The sequence below is a fragment of the Anoplophora glabripennis genome, unplaced genomic scaffold (genome assembly GCF_000390285.2).
Source record: "Anoplophora glabripennis isolate ALB-LARVAE unplaced genomic scaffold, Agla_2.0 scaffold127, whole genome shotgun sequence".
Lineage (NCBI taxonomy): Eukaryota > Metazoa > Arthropoda > Insecta > Coleoptera > Cerambycidae > Anoplophora > Anoplophora glabripennis.
In genome coordinates this window covers 938898-959887 of record NW_019416291.1, presented here as the reverse complement: position 1 = coordinate 959887, position 20990 = coordinate 938898, and the positions used below count along the sequence as shown (strand labels likewise).

The 20990-nt window shown below is 34.5% G+C and overlaps 3 protein-coding genes across 3 annotated transcripts in view; 1 reads left to right on the top strand and 2 right to left on the bottom strand.

Moving 5' to 3' along the window:
- Nucleotides 1-20990, bottom strand: part of LOC108903589 (transmembrane protein 198-like) — a gene marked incomplete at its 3' end in the record, with an annotated part of 67138 nt that overhangs the window by 24645 nt on the left and 21503 nt on the right. The window contains 1 exon segment of the mRNA XM_023457465.1: nucleotides 17244-17399.
- LOC111693210 lies at nucleotides 15621-16310 on the bottom strand. Its single transcript, XM_023457466.1, has 2 exons — nucleotides 15851-16310; nucleotides 15621-15816 (listed from the first exon to the last, which is right to left on the bottom strand). Exons 1-2 carry the CDS (start codon nucleotides 16197-16199, stop codon nucleotides 15776-15778), a joined length of 390 nt encoding a protein of 129 aa, XP_023313234.1. The 5' UTR covers nucleotides 16200-16310; the 3' UTR covers nucleotides 15621-15775.
- LOC108903588 lies at nucleotides 18511-19200 on the top strand. The gene is made up of 2 exons (XM_018705816.1): nucleotides 18511-18581; nucleotides 18677-19200. The coding sequence occupies exon 2, from the start codon at nucleotides 18735-18737 to the stop codon at nucleotides 19158-19160; it is 426 nt and encodes a 141-aa protein (XP_018561332.1). The 5' UTR covers nucleotides 18511-18581; nucleotides 18677-18734; the 3' UTR covers nucleotides 19161-19200.

Below are 20990 nucleotides of genomic sequence, written 5' to 3'. Positions count from 1 at the left end.
ATGCATAAAAGGGTAACTCATTATCTTTCAAATGGACAACCCATTCATTACCTTTGCCAGTTGTGTTGTGCTTATATAAAACCTACACGCGCTAATAAATTTTAAATATTAATTGAAATAGTTACATTGACACAGAGGAAGTGTCGTAAACTTTGTGTGACAAGGCGAAGCTGCATTCTTGAAGAAGATGCATTTTGTATAACGGCTATAATCAAGGAGTATTTAAGTTAGGGTACCTAATCATATCTATACAGGGTGTCCCACATAAGAACCGACACAGAGCAGGTGCATAAAGGAGTGCCCAAAATATTGTAATGTAACCAAACATAACCTTATACATATACAAAGTTGCGCCCAGGTGAGGCTGGTACATTTTTGGTACCAAAGAAAATCTTTCAACTTCATTTGGTAGGATTTCTTAGAAAAAATTGATTTGAATTAGATTGAACTAACTTTAAACTCATAAACATATGTTGTTAATGTTAGGTTTCTATGAAGGAAATGTGGAAGTGTATTGGAGAAAATTTCCTAATCGTATTGTTGCGCACACAGAAACATTTTCCAATGATGAAAGAAGGGCTCGACATACAGGAATACTTTAAAGTAGAAGTCGGGAACGCCACAATCCAAACAGAGTACAAGATTAAGAGATAATTTTGCGAACAATTAAGTATGAACCGCAAATTACCACAAAAAGTTTATCTTGGCGAAATGGGGCATCGCAAAGTGTTGTTAATAGAAAAAATTTATTGCACAAAGACTTCAAGATTTATTGCCTCAGGATTTAGATCAACTAATTACCATTTGCCAGTTTATTTTATACCAAGAAGTTAATTTTCACAAACAAATCCTTTTCACATATCGGGCTCATGTCACCCGCAGAGGAATTACCAAATAAATGTTTGGAGGGGTATTATTGACACAGATTTAATTGGTCCAATAATTTTAATAAATCGTCTAAATGTCGACAGTTATTTGGAATGTCTTCAAAACACTCTTCCTTTGTTGCCAGAAGATTTACCATTGGACCTCAGATTACAACTTTAGTTTAAACATGATGATGAGCACCACTCATTTTAATGTTATTGTGAAAGATTTTTTAAATACGTAGTTTCCAAATAAACGGATATGGCAGGAAAATAATTGTCCACATATATGACCACCATGAACGCCAGACCTAAACATATGTGATGTTTTCCTTTGGAGAAAGTTAAAGAAGCAGTGGAAGCTTGTGATATAACGATAAAATTAGATCAGGAGCTATTGGAAAGAGTGAATTTTCAATTTCGGCAAAGAAGATAGAGAAAATGATAGTAATTTTGAACAATTTATCTAAGTTCTAATCAAATAATTTCTTTTCGTACATGGGTATAAATTACATAAATTCGCGTAACAATTTATTTTTTCATTAAGCTGTTCTTATTGAAATCATTTTGAATAGTGAATTCACAGACCACTGACTTTTTGGTGGTTTTAATTCACAGTACAGGGATCTTGTTTCGAATAGTGCTGTTCTTGAAGATGGCTGGCTCCATGAAGTGTTAAGGGTAGGTCTCCACTGACTATCATGACCTTGAACTCATGGTCAATTTATAATCCTTAATGTATCTAAATTGTATATCCAATTTGGTACTTTTAAGTTAGCGTCACCAATATTAATGATTCATTTACGCTTCACTTAAAAAAAATACACTCAATTTCACTCAATTTTACTCAATAATGTATCAATTTCTGTTCACACCAGATTGAGTGAGATATTCACTCTATTAGTACGAGTACAACTAAAATTTTATGAGTGAAACAATAGAAGTGAGTGAATTTTACTCAAACCCGAGCTTCTGCTATTAAGTGAATGACTTTCGGCTTAATTCTGAGTATGTAAAACCAATTAAGAGTTGACTTTTTCTCTAAATTTGACTACTATTGAGTAATTTTTTACTCGGACTTGGTTTATATTCTCCTTAAATTTTAATTAATTAATTAAATAATTAATTTGAATACCATTGTATTAAAGTCATAAATTACTAAGTTGCCACAGTGGTTTCTATACAGATCTGTTCTAGAGTCAATATTTTAGGCCTCGATTAAAAGAATTGATTAGCTGATCGGACGAATAGATTGCCATAACCTATATTGTACCTTACAGGTACATAAGTATGTATAGGTAACAATCTAACTATCCGTTTTATTAACCAAATATTAATCGCGACTGAATATATTATTGTGTTTAATTATTATAGTCAAACCACTGCACAATAGTCATCAAAATAACTTGTCCAGCACTACACGCCACGAGATGATCTAACGGGGACGATGGGAATAGACAAAGACAACGCACGACAACCATAGAACGGGATGGTGTCACTCAATAATGAGGAATTTACTTCGATTTAGGTACAAGTGTACCAAATAAGAGTTTAGATGGAGAATTTTTTAACGGGTACCTATATTTGAGTGAAAATACTCAGATTTAATTCAAATATTATCACAAATGAGTAAAATTACCAAAATGCTCAATATTGCATGAAAACGTACTCAATCATTTCACTCAATGAATTCACTCCGTGCCTTTATTGCTTTCACTCACACCAATTTTTTACAGTGTACTTGCTGCAACTACTTTGTCTTAGTTTTTGTGAGAGACACCCTGTATATTTAGTTTTAACGCGCAAATTGCGTTTTTACAGGATATTTTGCGGTTTATGTGAAACTAGTCAAACAGGAAACGATAAAAATTGCCAATGTCAGTCGGTATCATCAAATAACCGCGTACATACGAGTATATCCAAACCGCAATAGATTTTGTTGCTAAATCCTTCCACTTCGTCTCTAATATTATCTAGAAAACAATGGGATGTGGGATAATATCACGAAGATACATACAAAAACCTATTATTTATAACGTACAGCTCACAAGTGGTGGTATACTATGGACCCATAACTCGTTATCTCAATAATTAATGTACAAAGAAATCTAAATTACTTTTAAGCCTTACAATGCATGTTCTCATGTTAATAGTTCATTAAACTTCTCTCATATATGATGCATTTTTTAATCGTCATCATTCATTTCAACATCAGAAAGAGTGATGAAACCGTGATATGCCAGGGGAATTTCAGAGCTCTTAAAATCGTCGATTCTTTTTGTAAAAAAGCGCCTGTTTAGGTTCAAATATCTTTTAATTCTCTTTTCGGACCCCAAAGTAGACTTACCGGTTTCTAAAACATATTTTCACACTTCGGACTTCCTTATTCCGTTGTCTACGTTCGAGTTTTAGTCCACAAATGCGTGAACATTTATGAAATCAAAACAAAGATGTGTTATAAATTTGCACATTTATATGTGCATCCCTTTTTATTAGTTCTATGTATTAAAGTAACATATTTCTTAACACAACAGTTTGAGTCGTATAGATTTGTTTTTTGCCCAAAATGGTCATTAAACTCATTAAAGAGGGTATTTATATGAGGCATTTAGCGATTTAGAAAATCTAAGCAAGTTAGAAACAATATCTCTTCACTGTAGCAATTATACCGAGATCCAGAATGATTGAAGGCGTCGGTACTTATAAATATTTTGTGTGCCGTTCTCCTATTATTTTCACTCTTCACAGTTGGCAACACTGGCAGTGATTTACTTCGTTCAGTGGCGGATTAAGTGCAGTGGCAATAGGGTCACATATTAATTTTAATCACAAAAATACAACACAAAAAGCAGAATGTTGACATTAATTAATTTGAGAGGTTTATTAATTTGTTAAAAGAATGGATTAAATCAAAATGATTTAGATATTATTATTAACCTCAAAACTAACCTAAGGATCGATTTTTAACAATTATTTATCTATCTTGTTTTTTATGCGAATTTCAAAGTAAAAGCAACAATTTTTAAATGAATTTAGATTTATTTTCCTTATTTAAAAATACTAATAAAATTTAAAATAATAATTTTTTTATTGGTTAAAAGTTAACAAAGTGAATATGTACTTCTAATTTTGACCACAATTCTGTCCCTACTACTAATAATATCTTTTGTAATTAATTTGTTAATTTCTAATAGCTATTTAAACATTTAAATGAAGAATAAAAATATTTAATATTTTTAATCACAATTTATTCATAATGAATGTTCAAAATGTCTGCCTTCGTTCTGAATACATAGATTTACTCGTCTTAAACTTTTAAATACATTATGTAATTCATTTTCTATAACATTAGCTAATTTGTTATGGCGTCCTTTAGTTCATCCACCATGGAAACTTTATATGGATGTAAATGTAATTTTCTAATAGCTCTGTGTACTGAACCATATGACATTCCTATAATTAATATTTTTAAATACTGATATTTAAATTTCTATAAATATTTACTCGCCTGAGCCGAAGTTGTCTTAAAGTTTTAGTGGGGCTTGCTAAACGCTCTCTAACATCATCCAGTTACCACAAAACTAACAGTTAAAAGATGATTAGCGTTGAAAAACGCTAATTATTTAGAAGATTAACAATAAATTCAAATAAAAACACAATCGGCAAACACAAATAAATACAACAGCAAGCACACATAGGAAGAACGGACGTCTCTGAATTCACACATCGTGTCGGTCGGAAATCTAAGAAAACGGAAAGTAATTTTGATCAAATGGAAGTAAATTTTAATATCTTTGGTAACATTTACGTGTGACGTCAGCTTCAATCATTCTAGATCTCTCGGTATTTATGTGTGTATATTTATCATCATTCTAACTATTAGCTTAAGGTAGGTAACATAAATATTTGTAACAAATTTCACGTACAATCGTATTTTAATATTTGTTGTCATGTAAAATACATATAAATTTTCCGTTGCTTGTACGATGTCGATATAAATCAATTAATACTAATCAGTTAAGTTAACTTAGGCTGTCTTTGGAAATTCAATAGCACTTTTCCGAGTTAATATTTAAAAAATAAGTTTGCATCTGAGATATCTCCGCCCACAAATGCCTCGCTTACGTCCTATCTCTTCTACGTTATTTCTCAATCTCGCGCAGTTCTGCCTGTGTCAAAAACGCAAAGTTAGTAGTATTCGTCTTTAAATTAAAAATCCATTTCGTCAATTAAAACATGTTTTGTTTGAAATACGTCATACAGCGGTGTGCTCTATCCAGGCACCCCTCCTGCTGCAAAGCCGAAGCTTCCCTCCCCATAAAACAGATCCATCCCGGCACCATGGCAACTTTTAATTAATTTGGTATTAACTAGAGATGGGCTAAACTGCTCTTTTTGCGGAGCAGTGACACCTGCTACTGCTCCGGCAACAGAGCAGTGACAAATAGCTGCGATTTTTCGGAACAGCTCCTGGTAGCGCGCGCATACATTCCTACCGTGATATGTTCCCTTATTTTCGCGTCAAAGTTCATAAATCGACACTTGTCGTGCTTAATAGCGGCTAGCGTTAGGGAATAGGGATACTTTCGTCATGCGCTGTTTTTCAAGCATGTGCCAACTTTCGTAGATTTAGCTCAATTTGTTATTTCGCTTTTGCATTATTTATTTGAATTTGATATAGCGTTATCTGTTATTTTGTCCTAAGTTACTACTGATAAATTTTTATTACAAATAAAATTGGACATGGATAAACGAAGAAAATCTTTCCTGTGGAATTTATTTTTACCAACGTATGAAAGTAAAGCTTGTTGTAATATATGCAAGCAAAATATTTGTTATAAATCTTCAATCACCAATTTAAAAAGACACATAGAACAACGACATCCTACAGTGAGTACAGTGCCAGATATTCAAAATTTTTCCGCGAGTGCAACAAAAACAAATGAAGAACAGTCGCATGTTTTTTGCTTAGTCTAAGTTTTAAGTGATTTTGTAAACAAAAACTTTTAAAATATTTGTAGAGCAGCAACCAGCAATACACGCATTGCTCTAGTCGCTGAAATACAATGTCTTTAAATCAAACGCGACTGTATTATATGTTTAGTGTGTGACACTGTGACTAATTCAAAATTCAAGCACAGTTCGCAACGGCTGAGCGAGAATCTGCTCTGCTGTGGCCGGCACGCCTGAGCTATGTCTCTGGCGCTAGTAAATTGCACTTTGCAGTAAACGCTCCGAAAAATCACTGCTTCTTTTGTCGCAGCGGAACAGTCAGCTCCAGTGACAACTGCGGAACAGTGCCAAAGTAGCAGACAGTGAAAGAGCAACACATCTCTAGTATTAACAGCGAAACAGTTGCCTCGCGGTATTGCGCTTAGACGAAGCCTGCTAGTTTTCAGCGAAACGCTAATAATACAAGTGGCATGCGATCACGGCCACCTTGAAAGGAAAAGAGCTAATCCATATTAATTAAATTCTTTTCGTTCTACACGACATGCCACCACTCCGACCAGTCCCTATAAAAATAATGTACAGAGTACAGTACGGTCAAAGTGAAAGACCTGGTAACGATGGAATATATATATACGGGAGCCGTGGAACTGAACTTGAATGCAGTAATACCGGAAATTCTACAATTATATAATGCGTTTTTATGTGGTAGCATATGTGCACAAAGAAACTGGTACTTCTGCGACGCAACAAAGTAACGACTCTTGTTAGTTGCTCGAAGAAATGCCAGAGATAGGCTCTATTAAAACTCTAGTGCTAGTGCATCTAATGAAAAACCACTGATCCGATTTTAATCAGTTTTCACGTATGTACGATGAAGTAACCAATAAAGGAACATGGACGAACTTCTGCTAGAATTTTATTATTTTCGCGTATATTATTCAAATTTCAATTATTCAAATCAATGAAATTTTTCAATAACATCAAAAAGAAGAAAAACTCCTGTGAATGATCCTTCATACCTCATAAATACTTCCAAAACTGGAGGGTGAGTTCCTCTTTGAAAAATAATGGGGGTAGTTCATATAATGTTTTTCTTATCAACGTTGCGTTTCCGAGATACAGGGTGTTGAAATTGTTACAAACATAAACAGTTGCAACAGAAACTTGGCAACGGCGCACGAGTATACTGAGTTTATAATTTGTGAATTGACAGTCCTTGTCATGTATATAGGTATACATTATGCTATGTGATCGCTCACACAGCTGATTGTATTAACCTATAAAATGTCGGATGAAGTACAGAGTCGGTAGAAAGGAAAATTTGTGACCAAAAGATAGTATGAGTGCTTGAGAATTAGAACAGAAAATAAAAAAATAAGGAAAAAAGCTGTTGAAGAGACTCTTGACACTTGAAGAGCCAGAACCTCCGCACACCGTTCGAGAGCATCAACTAATCGACATAGAGTACATGGCACAAAGCACTGCTCTTCTTGCAAAGAACTTTTGCGTATTTCAGATTATCTACAAACTGTGATGATTAAGTGATTGGCGTAGAAAAGTTTAAATATGACTTAGTTATATGCGTATCATATTACTATAATGCACTTCTGTGAATACAAATGTTTCTTATAACTTTAAGACAAGCGTCTAAAGCGATTGCATTTATGAAAATATACTACAATTTGATATATCTAGTATTATACGGTGATGATCGCTACGGTAGCGCAGTCGGTCGAGAGTGCGGTGGCAAGCATTTCTCGGCTTGGCTTCCTACTCTGGTCCGGGTTCGATCCCCGGTGTCGGCACTGGCAATGTCGATGGATAATGGGTGTTTGTCCGCGTTTTTTCAAAGTGTAGCCCCCTTCCGCACAAGCCTTTGGCTTTTGGATTTGGGGGTTGTCTCATTTCTGTGGTGTGTTTTATGTTTTTATGTTTTTTTTATGATAGGATATTATTTCAGCCAAAAATATTCTAAAAAATATACTGAAATTATTGAAACGTTAATTTTAAAATGAAAAATTATATTAAAAATGTTATAATTTATCAAAATGCATAAGATTGTTATATGCGCTGTGATGCAAAGTATAAATATTTCGTTGTTTATATCATGCTGTATTTTTTACTTCTTACATTGAAAGTTCATCGTACTTTATAAATAAAAAAGATGTCAAAAAACATACTTCATTTGAAACTTTCCCATTATTTTATTATTCTAAATTTAATTACACAAATATACACAAGTTGAATTTAACCCATTTCTAATGACTAATTTGTGTATTGAAAAGTTTTAAGTGAATACCTTCAGTACAACTCACATAATAAAAGTGTAGATCCCTAGATCTGGACGAGATCCGGAACATTTTCAAAATTGCAAAAATGTTTCAAAAAATTTTTAAAATTTTTTCTGCGATTTACTTTCTTGGAACCTATGTATTTTGGAAGAATATTGAAAAGGAAAAAAGTTTTAGAATTGAATTTTGCACAATATACTGGAAGTTAAAAATGTTTAAATTTATTACCGATGTTGCAAAATAGCAATAATTGTGAAAAAAAGGCAAAATAATCAAGTTTTTTGGATATTTTTTTTTTAATATTTTAATTGCTTCCAGGGCATTCTAATTTTAGTAAAAAATACTTTAGAGTATAATAAAACAACACACCAAATTTCATTAAAATCGGTTCGATAGTTTTCGCAAAATAATTTTTTGAAAAAAATTTTGAAAACAAATTTTCGAATTTTCAAAATGCTGCAGAGCCTCAAATAAAGCATTTAGATACTTGAAAATTTTTTCGCATAGAAAAGACCGCTCAACCTTTTAATTAGTTTTTGAAAAATTGAAATCGGTTGATTAGAACGGCCACAGTAAATTTTTAAAGTTAACACTCTTTTTTTTATTTTTAAACAATTAGATTACATTTTATCAATTTGCAATTTTCCAGAACTTTTTGTTAAATATTAAAATTTTTGAAATTAATTAAAAACAAAAACAAATCGATAAATAATTCGAGAATAATTCACAGAATTTGATTTCGCATTGCAAAAATAATATATCTCAATAATACGAAAATGGCTGCATTTCTTCGAAGCACCCGATTCTCCTTATCTATCTTAAAATCGGCTAATGATAAAAACGTCAAATACATGAATAAATATCATCTGTCATATACAAATAATTTTATTACCAATAGCAATGACGTGAATTTGGGGGATGTGATTGAAGAAAAATATCCGACGAGCTTTGAAAACCCCAAAGGATCATACAAAAGAAAAAGGTATACTGATTGAAAAACGATAGGATCTCATTTTCCCAGATAAACGAAAGTGAAGCTCGTTGCTCACTTAAAACAACAGAAGTAAATTTAAAAATAATTAACATGCAAGATGCTAGGGTTGACGTTCGATCACAATCTTTGATGAATCCGCAAAAGTCCTGCACTGATCGTTGCCTTGTATTTAGACATTTAAGCTTCCCCGATTTTGCCCAACTTTAAAATCTGCTGAACTTGAACGGGTTGTTGACCTGTAGTTAGGTATAGTGGTACGAATTTTTCTTACCCTACTTCAGTACTTGGGAAGTACTATTTTCCAAAATTCTGAGATGGTTTTTCTGTCGCTCTGCAAGTAACATCGTCTCCGACGATATCGCCTGTTGGTGATTGAGGACAGTTGGATGATTCGTGGATAATTACTTGTGAAATTACGCTGGAGGCGGCTTCGCAGCTCGGATTGAAAAGTGGAGTAAAATTTAAAATTCGGGACGTTGAATACGACGAAACACTCCGTACATGTAATATTTACCCATCCTGTACAAATCGTATCGAAAGTTTCGAAATTGGAAATCGAGGCGAGATTGTCATTGCGACCAATTTCGAATTTCACGCGCCACATGCCGCCGCGTCAATTACCGGGCACGTTGATATGCACACGGGACCTCCATTACGCGTTCTAATTGTATACAATTACCGGGCAGTGCTGTACGTACATGAAAGTTATCGAAAGTCATCTATCTGGCTAACGGGATGGAATGCCGAAATTATCCCGCAGGTATGTGCACCTAGACCGCAGCTGTCGCGATGAATGAGTTTTTGTAAAAGTGTCTTGCTCCGCGCCGGTCGCGGTTAATTGAAGTGTGCCCAAGTGAAGTGGCACATGGAATATCGGGTCAGGGACGTGAAGAGCCTTTTTGCCGGAGGGGTTACCACAGGGGTCGTTTCCATAAATAACGTTCTATATAACGAGCGTTCAAATAAAAACGTGGTCAAGTTGGTTCTGAAAATTTGGACGTAGGGCGTAGCGTATAGCAAATGAACTTAAACGTCATCTGTCAAAGCGCTATATCGCCGCTATCAATTTGAATATTTTCGTTTTAAAAAGCGTTTAAAATGGTGTTTTCTCAAGAACAAAAAGTGTTTATCATAGAGTCCTACTTTAGAAATGGACGCAAGATTGATGGAATATGGAAGTATTCTATTGAGGAATGTTTCATAGAATTTCAAAATCAATTTCCCGGCGTTGTTGAGTACAAAATTTTTCAAAGTGCAGTTCAGCGTTGTGTTAATGTTTTTCGTGAAACGGGCAGTGTAACAAGAAAAGAAGGAAGCGGCCGACCTAAAAAGCGGACTGAAGAATTAAAAGAAAATGTCCAACAAATAATGGAAAATGCGCCAAGAACTTCTGTACGTGTTTTATCACAAATGGTGGGAGTATCAGTCGGTACCTGCCACACAGTGTTAAAAAAAGATTTGCGTTTGTTCTCCTATCGTTTAACTTGTCAGCAAGAACTTCATGAAGTTGATTTTCCGCGACGGGCTGTATTTTGTGAATGGTTTTTAAACAACTACGGTGAACTTCATAATATCACCTTTTTTTCTGATGAAGCCTGGTTTCATTTAAGTGGTTACGTAAACTCACAGAATATGAGAATGTGGTCTTCTGAAAAACCAGATAACTTTTTTGTCGAGGGCCCTCTACACGCTCAAAAAATTGGAGTTTGGTGTGCTCTCAATCGAAGGAGGATTTATGGACCTATTTTTTTTAATGGTACTCTTACTGCGCAAAGGTATAGAGAAGAAATTATCGCTCCTTTTGTTAACCAGCTGGAAGAAAACGAAATTACAAACTTTTACTTTCAACAAGATGGCGCAAGGGCACATACGGCAGGCGAGACGATGAATATGTTGAGGGAAGTTTTCCAAAATCGACTAATAAGTCTCAATGCTGAACATGAATTTCCACCGAGGTCATGTGATATTACGCCGTGTGATTTCTTTTTGTGGCCTTACCTTAAAAACACTATTTTTGAACTGCCTATTCCTGATTTAAACCATCTGCAGGCTCGACTTATAGACAAGATTCGTGAAATTAACAATACCCCGAGCATCTTAGAAAATGTCTTTAATTCTTTGAGGAACAGGTGTGAAAAGTGCTTGGAACAAGGAGGGGGACACTTTCAGCAGCTGCTTTAATTTATTGTTATAACAAGGAGGGGGACACTTTCCGCAGCTCCTTTAATTGTTTGTTATTGTTATCACGATTATTCTTTAAAATAAAGTTATATAGTCATTAACGTTATTGAAACTGACAGCTGCTATACAGCTCGTTGAGAAATGAGGTTAAGTTGGTCGCTATAAGCTACTCCCTACGTCCAATGTGTCAGAGCCAACTTCGACCACGTTTTTATTTGAACGCTCGTTATAAAGTGTAATACAAACATAAAAGCGTGTGAAAAATAAATTCAATAAATGGCATAATTACTTTCTTGTTTATGATGTTTTGTTGGAATTTCTAAAAGTATTAAAGTAGGGGAAGATCCGTGACTTACATTGTATTACATTGGCAATTCTTACTTTGATAACTTGGCAGTGTGTATAAGTAGGGTTTATGTTTTTGATAATTACTTTGTTAACGATTTTAGTTTAATGTAAGTGAAAAATAGTCACATTTTATACAGGAAGTTCCCTTTAAAAAATAGTAATTCTTGTATTATTAATATGGAATTTTTACTTGTGGTAATAAAAAATAGAATATAAAAAAACTCGGTGTTTTAAATAAACTTTTTGAAATATTACAGATGTCCGATTTTAAGTCCAGTGATTCAGATGACTTATTAGAGGCATTGTCCAGCTTGAGAGTGATGATGAAATTGATTTATTCGAAGAAACAGAAAGAGTAAAAAATAAGAACTACTTTGAAATTACTGTACCTGAATATAGTGGCCAAGTTTTTTTTAACATTTCCGTGTTAGCAGGGAAGTAGCTAACAGAATCGAAGAAAAAATTGTCATTTCTAATTATTTCACCCATGATTCTGGTAAATTTTGCATTGACTTAAGCTCCCTCTACAACAATCAGAAAAGTTACATACTTGCTAAGTAACTGTCTCCACAAATTATAGAATGGTCGAGGTTATGAGTCAGTTGTAATCGAACAATATTTTGCCCAATATGAATTTCCAGAGGTTATAGGAATAATTGATGGGACACAAAAATTGATCGGACCTTACATGATGATTTACAAGTGCTTGAAAAAAATATTAATATACGACCTGCATATGTGCCTCCAAATCAAAATAATCAAAATCGGCATTATGAAAGAGATAGAGTATGTCACAATCCATATTTTTTTTGAATAACCAATAATATAATATATTAGTGTAACTGAAAACTGACTATGGAAAGTCGATAAATTATGGTTGGACAATTTCTAAGCTGATTGCCATGTTGCCGGTTTAGGCTTCTCAATGCTTCGAGAGACATATCGCTCTCTTCTTCAGAAGAGATCTGGAACTGTTTCTTTTGAAGGTGAGGATGATATGTCTCTCAAAATTTCAAGAAGCTTGAAAAGTAACATGACAACCAACTGATACCAAAATTTTAACAAAATATACTCCATTATAAAGGGCACAAAAAATGTAAATATTTTATAACTGTTTAAAATTGATTAGTTTTCTGGGTATATATTTTAAAATTGCTGTAAAATTTAATTCTACTTTCGTAAAATTGTTGATTGCAATATCTACTCAACTCATTATAAAATAAAATTGGTTATTTGCTTACTTCACTCGTATTTATTATGCTACATTCACTTCGGTACACACGGAACACTAGCGCCACCTCAACTTCTGCCATTTCTTGGACAAATTTTGTCAATTTTCCCGTATGAGTTCGTGCTCCTTGTCTAGTTTCCCTGATACACATGACAAGAGCTACTTTCTTTTGGGTGCCGTTTTCGGATCTAAACACGTTATGATCCCAAAATCATGTACGTAGTTGTTTTCTTGTTTCCGAATCATGTCAGATTATATGATCAGGATCGGTATTCCCCTTTCCCCTATGAATCATACAGTTTCTTTGATTCGAACTTTTGATCACGATCACATATATTTAATATAACTTTAAAATTATGGTGGTTTCTTTTTTCTCTAAGAAGGCAGTTACTATTTTTATTTTAATTGTGCACATAAGAATAGGTATACGTAAATGATGAAATCAAATCAAATGTCAATAGTAAACAAAATCATATCAGGTTTCGAGGGTGCCAAATTATGGTGACCTTGAATTGGATCATGAAGTCAATTATCAAGGTCATGTCAAGATCAACCTAGATTTTTTTTTCGTATTCTGCGGGAAAACATACATAACTTTTATGAAAAATGTTTTGAACCAGGCTACTTTGATATAAGAAGTTATATTTTTTAAAATACTTGTAACTTTTAAAAATGTTTGAAATTAACCCAGCTACAATCTGTCAAAGTCTGTCATAGAGCTTGAAAAATACCCTGTATAATACTTTTATGGGTTGTACTGATTTGTATACTGACGTGAATGGCATTTTTAAAACTTTCCAACGATGTATCGTAACTACAAAAACACTACAAAATTAAGAAACGTGCTAGAATAACACAAGAAAAAGTAAAATTGCAAAAAATAAATCTATTCGTTGCTGTCTGCTTCAGAAACCGATTTATCTCGAAATCCGTTTATTTTATCGAAATTAATGAGAAGTACTTTAATAAAAAAAAGCTTTAGAGGATCTAAATATAACACTTTCGGTTTGATGGCATATCTATCAAAATTTTTCATAAAATATGTGTCGGATCCAGTCCATTTCTGGCTAGCTTGTAATTTTTAAACATATACAGGGTGTCCCAAAATAACGTGCACAACGGAAGACCACAGATTTGTGGACTCAAAACGGACAGGTTAAGGCTAATTCACCTATATCCGAAAACACTTCATTTAGCCGCTAGATGGCCTCAAAGTTCGTGAAAATTTCGATTCGATTTTGATTATTTTTGAGGTGTGGACTTTTGCTTTCAATCTACACATTTTGGTGTTATACAGAGTGTTTTTTTAAACTCCTATGATGTATGGCGATAATATTCGTTTATAACTTTTTCTCTTTCGGGCAATAATGACAACTATTTTTTATTTGAAAGGTGATACCATTTGGTAGTTTTTGGGCCTTACAGTCAACCTACAAAATCAGAGCCTACTAGCACTTTGTTAAGTATTGTGATGGTGGTAAGATAATGTATACATTTCAAAAATATTTCTTTGTACCCAAACCGCTCAGTTAATCAAAATTCTACAAGAGACCCACAAACTTCCAAATGGTATCATCTATCAAATAAAAAATAGTTGTCATTATTGCCTGAAAGAGGAAAAAGTTATGAACGAATATTATCACCACACATCAATTTTGTAGGAGTAGTAAGTTTTAAAAAACACTATATAATGCCGAAATGTGTAGATTGAAAGCAACAGTCCACATCCCAAAAATAATTAAAATCTAATAATACGTATTCGTTATTTACAAAATTCAAAAATATTTCGCGAACTTTAAGGCCATCTAGCGATTCCGGATATAGGTGAATTAGCCTAAATCTGCCTATTTTGAGTCCATGAATCTGTGGTCTACCGTTGTACATGTTATTCTGGGACACTCTGTATATTGTTTTATATTCCCTACCGTTGTTTTATTGAATAAAGTAGGAAATATTAACTGTAACAATCACATTGCACACTTGTAAATCAAATGTAACTTATTTCCTTAATTATTAAAATGAACTTCATAATATGTGGTTCTAGACTACAATTTTTATAAACCTATCAAAAATTAATTTTTTTAAATATCCCGAAAAAAAACTACAACCTGGCAACACTGTACCATTGCGACGTCATTGCAAACTTATAGTAAAGTTGTTACGATGTCAATTGGAACCTGTACATCTTAAAGCACAGGACCGTATGCTGAAATTTCTTATGCTTTAACCATGATGTGTCTTGTAATTTATACTCGAATAGCAACTCGGCGAGTCCGGTATTGGTAACTAGTCCGCCTGATGTATAAACTAGTCCGCCTGCTGTAGAATTGAAGGCGGCGCGCTGGTCATCAAAGCAAACCTGTATTGGTCCACTAGGTCGTAAATAATTTTTTTGTATGGTACACGGGTTCACTTAGCTTAGCCGCTTTGCCAGTGCCGTGCAGAGCATTGCTTGGCGGGGTATTTTGTTAGTATAGTACGTATTATTATTTATTAGTTGATATTATTATTTGTTCATATCGTAACCAGTAAAAGGTAAGTTATTAAAATAAATGTTATATGTAATTATCTGGTAATTTAGTGTGGCTCTCTGGAGACTCTTTGAAGCGGAGGATAACGAAATAACTCGGGAAAATCCCCAAATAGTGGAAATGGTTTTTGTCGAAAGTATCGAAACAATCTCTGAGTTTAAAAACAAAGATTTACATGTAAAAAGTCAACGTATTATATTAAATATATATATATATATACAGTAAAACTCGGTTATAGCGAGCATTCACGGGAACGCAAAATTTGCTCGTTATACGCGAGTGCTCGTTATAGACGTCGCCGTCGCCAACTATGCTGAAAATTATTGGACACATAATTATAGCTGCATTGCACTTGTATTTTTATTTCCAAACATATAATATTATTTATCTACATAACATAGATACGTATAACTGTAGGTAAGTTACATTACATAGCATTTATTATTAACGAAAAAATTCTGTAATATTTTTCTGCACCACTCTTTTGCTTAATATCTCCTGACTGATATTTCTTTGCAACCGATCAGCGGCATTTAAGAACTGCTCGTTTTCCGGATATTTGAATTCGACGTATGATACTATGGTTTTTAACGCAGAGATGGCTTCATGTGTCGAAGGAACTGTAACCTCATCGCTTCCCGTCTCTTCTTCATCACTTTCTTCATCTATTGATGGGTTAATCGCTAATTGTGTGATTTGAATTTCATTTGGGAATTCAGCCACTTCGAGATTTTCGTCTACCATGTCGTACTGAACTAAGTCAAAGACGTCAAAATCGGATATGTTGTTATTTCTACTAGTCATAACAAGTTTTTGCGTTCATTTGATGTCATGTGCGTAAAAACTGGTTCTACGATAACTCGTTATAGCCGAGATCACTGTTGCGCGGGACCAAAATCAAAGCTCGTAATAGCCAAGCCCTCGTTANCTTTCCGCAGCTCCTTTAATTGTTTGTTATTGTTATCACGATTATTCTTTAAAATAAAGTTATATAGTCATTAACGTTATTGAAACTGACAGCTGCTATACAGCTCGTTGAGAAATGAGGTTAAGTTGGTCGCTATAAGCTACTCCCTACGTCCAATGTGTCAGAGCCAACTTCGACCACGTTTTTATTTGAACGCTTGATATATATAAATGTTTGAAAATTGAAAATAGTGAACAATGTGATAAAAAAGTTAGGAAACGGATTGACAAATTAACTAAGATATCCAAAAAAGGCCAATTTATCGCGTAATTAAAGAAAGATTGATCACAGTACAAAGAGGAAACGGAAAAATATAAAATTAAAGAAAATTGACTATTTTACCAGATGTAATGCGATGTATAATTTATAATATGTATAAAGAAAAGAAAATTCCTACTTTAAACATGATTCGAGATAAAATTAAGCGATTATCCCGATTATAATTATAAATCTTTAGATATTTTACGACATGCTTTATTACAATACGATTTTAAACATAAAAACTTGACAATCGTATGGTAATTATATGGTAATATAGCTCGGAATATAGTATATCTAGACGAGACAGGGCTAAATTTTTCTGGACGTCTATGGATTCCGTAGAATTTATGAGTTAAATGTTTTTATGCGGTTTCAATTGAAATCGTAACAACTATAAATTATACATTACGAGTATTAATATTTATACATTACGTCACCTTTGACCCCGCTCGAAAAAAGTCGCGCCGCCACTGCGCCCCATTTAGTTCACACATGAATATTCCTCGCTCTAAAATAGATAAGTGCCCGCCGTTCGGATCTCCGCGTAGACCGACCACGCGTCGCTGCGTTCGCTCTGCACACAATGAAAGTTAATAAACTTTAACGCAGGAGTCACTTACCTTTTTATTTCACATCGCCTTGTGTCCCGCCTGGCATCGTACAGGCGGCCGTGTTCGAGCTCTCATCGGAGTGTGTGTGCCCTGGAAATCAGAACGTGAACAGCATTTCCACGGCCAACGGAAACCCTCCTGTCAACCGGATCCACTCCGCATAGCCTGCAAAAGCAATTCGCTGTTAATTATTTCGTTCGGCGGTCGGCAAGGTCGCGGCCGCCGCGAGCCAGACGTGGGGAGACTTCGCAGTCGATTTTTTTTAATTAGAATAGCGGAAGGAGTGGAAAGGAAGCGTTGTAGAGACTCTTATACGTAAGACTTTGTAATAACAGAGCAAGACAGGAAAGGATTATATTTTGCTCTGCAACAGTCTCGCTTAATTGGATATAATTATACGATAGAACAGGAAATCAATTGCCAAATTTGAAAATATAGTGTAGCTACTTGCATGGCGCGAGCAAAGTGGTATTAATTAACCCTTTGTGGGCTAATGGTGCCTTATTGGGACCACAGTTCAAACTCTGTCGGAGAATCGGCCTAGTAAGTGCTAGGTGGAACCACTTAAAATATTCTTCTTTAGTGTAAGTTTATGTTGGAGCGGCACGCCAAGCCACGACAAAAGCTAGGCGCCTAGCCACGACTATTCAATGTATACATTCTTATGGAAGTGTTCATAGTGGAGTACTAAAGCCAAGTACTAAACGCTTGGCTCCGCGCGCCGAGCCAGGCGCTAGAGCAAAGAATCTAGCAAGGTATTATTTAAGCGCGGCGCGTTGATCGGCGTACTGTTTTTGACTAGAATAAAGATGTTTTTCTCTATTATTATTAGATAGATTTAAAAATCGAACTGGGAATTTTCTTAATTCTGGGTAGAGATGATGAAACTCTCCAAATACTTTTCGTCCCCGGTTTATGGGATGTACAGCATTTCCTTTTTTATGCTATTAAACAAACACCATTTATTAGCAGTCGATTCTAACATAATTCCATCATCAGATGAAGACGACGAGTCGGTGTACATACTGATATGAAGTTCAGCTTAAAACTGAAGCCAAGACGTTACAAAACTGATATTTATAGACCAGAAGAGTACCTGGCGCTTCGCTCCAACATGTACACCTGTCGCACTCCTCGTAGCATTTGTCTAGGCGCTTAGCGTATAGCTCGGCCCGTGGCTTTTGTCGTGGCTTGGCGTGCCGCTCCAACATAAACTTACACTTAGACGTCATTCCCCCTGCCGCGCGCTGTGTTTATTCGTTTCTCAGTTGTTGTTTGTGAGTTTCGCACGACGGTTTTTGCACGTGTTTAGAGATAGTCTCTTCTTAGGGAAAAACATCATGTCACGTAAGTTAATGATCTTATTCTTTTAAATATGTATTTTAGTACAGTTTTTTGTCAAAATGTTGATGGTTTTTATTGCTAAAACTTTTATTTTTTAGCAAATATACTGTGGTTCTATTTGGGACTACTAGGCTACACATACGAATTAATTTTCTTATGAGTTCTGATGAGGCATTTGTTATGTTGGATGGGATACCTTCCGATACGGGCTCCATTACCTCTGAGGCACCATCGGAAGATGAAATTGATGCAGATGAGTGTATTATGAACTCAACTGAAGATTTGTCAGAAAATAGACCTGATTTGCCAGTACCAACAAGCAAAGAAGTTTTGGACTACGACAGTCTTCTTTTGGCGACATTCATACATCAGTGGACTAGTAATTCGGCACACGCTAACACCCCGCATCCTTTTCAAAAACCGGTGGACCAAATATGCCCGAACATGCAGATTCATCAACTGATATTTTTCTGTTTGTTTACAAAGGAGCTCATAGAAAAAATTGTTTTTGGATCAAATTTATATGCAACACAAATAACTAATAATAACCGTTTTATTCCCACGACATATGACGAAATTTGACTTTGTTTAACTGATAAATCGAACTGTTTTTACGCATTCCAAAAAAAATCATGTATGTACTATGTACTTATGTTCCTTGTGGTTCCATAGTGGAACCACATCTTTGTGTTTTTTCTATATAATAAAAACTATTTTTTGTATAATATATTAGTTTTATATACCCTTTCCAATAGTTAATTAATTAAAGATCTTAAAAAAATATACTTTTAAAAAACACGAGATAATTCAGGCCACAAGGGGTTAAGCAAAAAATGTTCTGGCCATCTGAGTTAGGGCCAAATTCAAAGACTTCCCTAAATCTATACTAACCTTTTAGTCCAAGAGCTGGTAACGCATGTTTCATGAAGTGTTTGATGCATCTTAAAAATTTTTAATTCTAATATCTATGGGATACCAAGCTAGAATACCTGTGTTGGCTTGACCCAACCCGGGACACCTGGCACTGCGCATATTAGAAAGGTGTAACAAAATATAATCCAAAAAAAATGTTTAATTCAGAGGCCAACAAACATTAATCAAAAGTTTAAATAATATAACACAAAATATTTAATAAGGCAAACACTTTTGAGAGCGTTTACATTTAATTAATCCACCCTAAAGTTATTTTTTAGAAAATACCATTTGAAGCGTTTGATTCACTCTGAAATTTTAATAGCCTCTTAATTAAATATTAAATAAATTATTAACAAAAAGCCAGACAGTTTTTCCGGAGTTTAATTACCGGCAAACATGAAAATTAGTCTTATTTAAAATAGAAAGAGATAGACTGCGCGTGGTTGGCGATCTGAGTGAGAGCACCGATTACCTCAGCAGCTACGCTTCTAAAAAAAGTTTATTTATGTAGACAACTTTTTTTTTGTAAACTTTTAATTTCTCAAGATAGAAGGATAGTGCAATTAAACAATAATGAAACATTTGAATTTACCAATTTTGCGTTTTTTTTTTTCATAAATTAAAATTTAGTTACGTGCTGTAAACCAAATATAGAAAGATACTTCTCAATTTTTGAGGAATTTTTCAATGCAAAAGTACAAACTAAGGAAAAAAGATATTTAAAAAAACTGATATTTTCTTATTATAATAATTAATAGTAATTACTATCTTAAAAGCATTGTTGTTACTGAAAGAGTTTGCAAACAGAAAATATGGAACAAAATGAAATAAATAAATTGCAAGTATTCCCCTAATTGTGTCAGCAGCTTCAAGTATACGGTTTTGCAATTCTTCCACCGTAGCAATTGAAGTATTGTAAAACAATGACTTCAAGTGACTCCAAAGATAAAAGTACATTAGATAGATCGGGTGAACAAGGTGGCCACGGCACAGGACCAAAGCGTCCAATCCATCGTTGAGGCAACATTTCATTCAAAAGTGTCGTTACTTCTCGAGTACTGTGTGGAGGAGCTCCATCTTGAAGATAAAACATACGTGCCCGAACTTGTAATGCCATATCGTCCAATAATTTAGGAAACCAGTTCTCCAAAAAGTCAGCATATGTTAGTCAATTTAGTCGTCCTTCAGAGAAATAGGGAGCCACAAGTACATCGCCTATTATGCCAGGCCAAACATTTACTGAGAACCGATGTTGAAACCGATGAGTTTCCCTAATCGCGTGAGGATTTTCATCGGCCCATATGAGCATATTATGGAAATTCACTTCATCACAAGTAAATATTGCCTCACCTGTTACACAAACCTAAGCAGGTAAGTCTACTTGATTGGCACATTGCCGTAAAAACCATCTGCAAAAACGCATTCGTTGATCACAATCCGGGGAAAAAATAAGTTGAACTGGTTGCAGATGATAGGGGTGCAACAGCTGGCGCCATA